The 5149-nt window shown below is 46.0% G+C and overlaps 1 protein-coding gene and 1 long non-coding RNA gene across 2 annotated transcripts; both read right to left on the bottom strand.

The window, feature by feature from the left end:
- Window positions 1-2582: 2582 nt before the first annotated feature.
- On the bottom strand, window positions 2583-4125 carry LOC127646579 (uncharacterized). Its single transcript, XM_052130332.1, has 4 exons — window positions 3928-4125; window positions 3314-3733; window positions 3045-3199; window positions 2583-2922 (listed from the first exon to the last, which is right to left on the bottom strand). Exons 1-4 carry the CDS (start codon window positions 4036-4038, stop codon window positions 2583-2585), a joined length of 1026 nt encoding a protein of 341 aa, XP_051986292.1. The 5' UTR covers window positions 4039-4125.
- A 63-nt stretch (window positions 4126-4188) lies between these two features.
- On the bottom strand, window positions 4189-4879 carry LOC127646230 (uncharacterized). The gene is made up of 3 exons (XR_007970901.1): window positions 4802-4879; window positions 4368-4651; window positions 4189-4261 (listed from the first exon to the last, which is right to left on the bottom strand). It is a non-coding gene; the product is annotated as an uncharacterized LOC127646230 (long non-coding RNA).
- Window positions 4880-5149: the final 270 nt, after the last annotated feature.

The raw sequence follows: 5149 nt of genomic DNA, 5'->3' as shown, positions 1-5149 counted from the left end.
CAGGTGTCAAGACACGTCGTGGTCACCACAGATGCCTCCAAGTTGTGTAATGGGCACGCAGCCGCTGGTTCCTGGACAGGACCGCGACTGGGTTGGCACATCAACTGCCTAGAGTTAATGGCTGTACTGCTTGCCCTGCGGAGGCCATTGCCGTTGATCCGGGGAAAGCATGTGTTAGTCCGGTCAGACAACACAGCGATAGTCGCGTACTTAAATCGCCATGGCGGCGTACACTTTCCTCGCATGTCACAACGCACCCGCCATTTCCTCCTTTGGAGTCATCGGCGGTTGAGGTCGCAGCAGGACACTCACATCCCGGGCAGTATCAGCGCTACAGCGGACACGCTGTCATGGCAGGTGATGCTCAGCGGATAGTGGAGACTCCACCCCCAGGTGATCCAGCTGATTTGGAGTCCATTCAGCAAAGCACAGGTTGACCTGTTCACTTCCCGGTTATCCTCCCACTGCCCCCTCTGGTATTCCCTGACTGCAGCCCCCCTCGGGACAGAAACGCTGGCACACAGCTTGCCCTGGGGGCTGCGTAAATATGCGTTCCCCCCAGTGAGGCACAGACCCTTAGCAAGGTCAGGGAAGACGAGGAAAAATTCACCCTCGTGGCCCCATATTGGCCTACCCTTCAGGGATCATGTTGTGCCCCGGGAGGAGACAGACCCAGACCTGTCGTTGCTGTGTCCGGTGCGTGATTTGCACACAAACTTGGATTGCACGCAGAGCTTTAGACACTCTGAGCAGCTCTTTGTCTGCCTCGGCGGACAGGGGAAAGGGAATGCTGTCTCCAAACAAAGACTTGTCCACTGGGTCATGGATGCCATCGCTCAGGAATACCACGCCCAGGCCTGCCCCTTTGGGAATATGAGCACACTCTACTTGGAGTGTGGCATCTTTGTGGGCACTGGCCCATGGCACCTCTCTAGCAGACATCTGCAGAGCAGCAGGCTGGGCTACACCCAATACCTTTGCGAGATTTTTCAATCTGCGGGTTGAACCGGTTTCGTCCTGTGTTTTGTCAGGTATGAACAGGTAGAGTTTGGTAATATGGAACAACTGGCCGGTGTATCACCTCCCCTGAGGTGAGAGCATGCGCTTTACCACCAGTCAAGTTCACGAAGTCGTGTACCCTGGATGTCCTTCCTCCCTAGCCTTGTGGCTCGCTAGGAGGAATTTGCAGCTTGACCCACTACGAGTATTAATATGCCCTGTACTTGTGATGGTCGGCGTGTTTGTAGAGCTCCTCTCCTTCGAGGCAGGACCTACCACCGCGACCTTTCCATACGTGACTGGTGAGTCCATGTGTCGTATTGCCACATGTTGACCTCCCCTTTTGGGCAGGATGTTGTCTCCGCGGGGTTCTTTTCCCCTGAAAGAATAGGAACATAAAAGAGCACCTTCCCGATGTGTATAATAGCGTTAGATGGCCCCAGCATGATCTAATACTCTGTGAAGAGGCATGGCCTGCTCAAATGCTAGTTATGTCGCTTCCCCCCCTCAGGGATGTGAGGAAATACATGGCGTCTTTATGGGGTGTTGGGGGAGGTTATGTGCAGACTGATGCACCTGCTGTTATGCACGCAGCAGCTTGCTTGCACCTGCATCAGCAGTTCACGTAACATAGTTCAGCTGTTGTGCCATTTTTCTATAGGGACCCCTAGTGTAACTAATCGACACAATGTCGAGTGAGTGACAGAAGGGGAACGTCTTGGTTACTGTCGTAACCTCCGTTCCCTGATGGAGGGAATGAGATGTTGTGTCCTTCTTGCCACAATGCTGTAATAGCTGCTGAAATGGCAGGACCTTGTCTCAGCTCCTCAGCACAAAACCTGAATGAGTGTGGGCATTCCTTCTCCTTTTGTACCTGTTTGTCCGGGGGAGTGGCATGCAAATTCCACTCACCACTTTTCATTGGAATTTTCTCAAAAGAATAGAGGTGTCCGGGGCTCTCAAGAGGGACCCCTAGTGTCACTACATTGACACAACATCTCGTTCCCTCCATCAAGGAACAGAGGTTATGACAGTAACCAAAACGTTTCCCTTTGAAACAAGTATATTGTTTTTGTCTTACAGTACCTTTTTTTCTTTGTTAAAAGCAAAAACGTTAATACATTTGTGACCGATCACGGAAAGTAGGGACACAAGTCGGTTTTGGGGCATTTTGAGTTATTCACAGATTCTGAAAGTGTAGTCTCCAAGCTTTCCAACGATTTGTAACACATGGAAATCTGACAATATTTGGAGAAGTTGTGGCCATTTGAAGGTAGGCACTCAAAAAAGCTAAAAGGGGAGAAAACGGCCTCAAAAGATTGTGCAGTTCTCACCTCTCTCTGCTGCTGGGAGTGACAATAGGGCTCATTTACATCTCATTTAGATAAGCCATACCCCTGTAAAGCTCCCCTGTAAAGCTGTAAAGCACAGGGGGAGCAAAAGGTCAGGAAAATGTGCCATCAAAGAAAAAAAAAGTTTGCAAACAGGTAATAAATAAATGTCTCTTAGCATCTACCGATAAAACTGTATAGGCAACTCTTATGTACACTGAGTGCTTTTCATACAAGAATGTAAAACTAAATTCAGGTGGTTGGTTGATAAAGTGACATTGCAGGTGTTGTAAACAAGAAAAAGGTCTTTGTGACACAGTCCAATGAAATTACATTCGCATCCTCTTCTGTGGACTCTTCTGTGTTGTGACCCTTGGCTGGGCATGTGATGTCTCTTGCCTCGTCAGCACAGAATGGCCTGATTTTTTCATATAGATAGGTCTGCCTGTCAATTTTCAGTCCAGGTGGGGCCAGGACAGGAAGACCGTCGACAGGGGGCAGATCTGCTCCGTCGCGCAGTAGCTGATATTCGACAGGTTGTGCATCACGGTGACTTTTTGCAAGCACCACACCTGGTCTCTTGGCTTCAAAGCTGTGACAGAAAAAGCACATAAGACATTTTAAACATGGCAAAGTATTTTCTTATAAAAAACTGTCATGTGTATGTTGTTGCTATGTTATATTGTATGTACACAATGTGAAAGTTTCAATTACCTGAAGTGCTGATAACTCTTGATCTGTGGGAGTCTACGGAAGTGGCGAGTCAGATGCTGCTGCCAGTCGAAGGTCTGGACTAAAACTTTGCCCTCTGCCGTTCCAACAAGCTGTGGGATATTGAGGTGACTCACAGGAGAGCTGTTTTCCACAACCTGATGACAAAAAAGAGAAGAGAGGAAGAAAAAAAAGATCTTCAGTTAAATGTTTCATTGAAGCAGAACAGAAAACAGCACTGAAGTCATTAAAGCAAAGTAAAGTTAAAGTACCTCAGCGATGTCTGCCAAAGTGTTGACTCTTGTCTTCATGTAGGCTTGCTTGATGAGTCCAAAGCCACAGTCAGGGGAAAACTTGGTGTGGCCAGCAATAAGGAAGTGGATTTCAATTTTATCGTGAAGCTTGTGTCCAACCCGCCAGGCAAGGTACCAGAGCATGAAGTTGTTCTTGTTCTGCCCACTGCAGTTGTCACAATGAAGATCCACCTCTGTTTCTCCAACTCCAAAGTTGCCGAAGAAATGATGCATGTAGCTGATGACTTCATTGCTTCCCTTAGTAGATGACATGCCTTCATCAATCAGGTAATTCACCTGTTTCTGCAGCCCTTCACATGAAACACCAAATAGGCCACATTTCCGTGGGGTCAGGAAGTACATTGGTCCTGGCTGGAGAGGGTTTGAGGGAAAGTGTAACTGTAGGAGACAGAGGGAGAGAGGGAACTTGGATTAGATTAAATTAAATTTGCATCTATTCATAATTGTCTAATAAAGATAAAACTTACTATATTGATGCTATTCTGCATTTGCACTATTTATTCTCATGCACCAAATCGCCCTTTAAGGGACATTAATAAAGTAAAGTGAAGTAAATGTGTGTGAAATATTACCTGCTGAGCAAAATCAAAACTGTAATGCATCCTAATCTTCTTGCTTGCTGGTAGGGATGGTCCAAAAGACAGGTTGGAGCCAGAGCAAATCTTTCTGCAGGCAGCAGTCATGTCGTTGTACACAGCCCTCTCTTTCTGCACAAGGGAAAGATGATCTTGTTGCTTCTTTACTGCTTCAGACTTTCTATCATCTGGGAGGTTTGCACTCGTATCAGCTGCTCGTTATTGCTTTGGCACTGCCAGCAGAGATCTGTGCGTGGCCGGCAACTTTTGATGTGTGGGAGAAGTCGGTTCCACAGTGCTTTGAAGCTGGTTTTACAAACTGCACGCTCACCTGAAAAACAGATATTGCTTATGGTTAATTGTATTGTAATTGCTAATAGTGCTCCGCATTATTTCACTTTATAAGCACTCAATTTTAAATCAATGTTTACACATACCAAGCTCCTTAGCAGACTTCACGTAGAGACGCCACACTGAGGCCTTGGACACATGAGTTGGCAGCAACTTCACATGCCAATCCTTATGCCCAGGCTGTCGGCCAGGCAGCATGATGGCATTGTCTTCTGCATAGTGTTTTATGAAGTCCACAACTCTGTTGATATCCTCAGGGCTGATGAACCTGGCTGGTGGACGTGGCAATGAGTGCTTCTTCCTCAAACGTGGTCTTGCCCCATTCTCCTCATAGTGTTTGACTATATCAGCCAGGGTGTCTCTGCCAATGCTGAAAAAAGGGGAAATAAGAAAAACGTTTAACATCATGGTCTTGCTAACAGGCATCTTGTCACCTATATCAAAATGTATTGTACAAATTATAGGTACTTTTACTTTACTGAAGTAAATTTTATGATGAATACTTTTTACTTTTACTTACTTTAGAGCTTGTATCTGTACTTCCTGGTTTAGTCTTGTTTTAGTCCTGGTTTAGACCTCAGTTAGTGGTTAGACCTGGTTCGAAGTCAAAGGATTAAAAAATCCTAAATTAAGTCATTAACACCAGTCAATTCAAGCAATTGAAGCATTATTCAAATTAATAGCAGAAGCTCACATTACCATCTTAAAGCTCATTATAGTAATGGGGGTTTTGGCAAGTGATATGATGCTAACGATTAGCAGCTAACGCTACAATTAAAACGACAGTCCTGAGCTAGCTAAAAACAATAGGTAGGTATTGGAAGGTCTAAACATGGACTAAACATGAGATAACGTGTACGTGTTCTTA

The sequence above is a fragment of the Xyrauchen texanus genome, chromosome 7 (assembly GCF_025860055.1).
Source record: "Xyrauchen texanus isolate HMW12.3.18 chromosome 7, RBS_HiC_50CHRs, whole genome shotgun sequence".
Taxonomy (NCBI): domain Eukaryota; kingdom Metazoa; phylum Chordata; class Actinopteri; order Cypriniformes; family Catostomidae; genus Xyrauchen; species Xyrauchen texanus.
The sequence above is the reverse complement of the archived record's forward strand: the minus strand, read 5'-3'. Positions and strand labels throughout refer to the sequence as shown.

Coding starts and splice junctions, on each gene's coding strand:
- LOC127646579 (XM_052130332.1), bottom strand. CDS start 4,038: ATGACTGCTGCCTGCAGAAAGATTTGCTCTGGCTCCAACCTGTCTTTT. Junction 3,734..3,927: donor GTTTTGATTTTGCTCAGCAG/GTAATATTTCAC, acceptor TGTCTCCTACAG/TTACACTTTCCCTCAAACCC. Junction 3,200..3,313: donor CTTTGGCAGACATCGCTGAG/GTACTTTAACTT, acceptor TTTTGTCATCAG/GTTGTGGAAAACAGCTCTCC.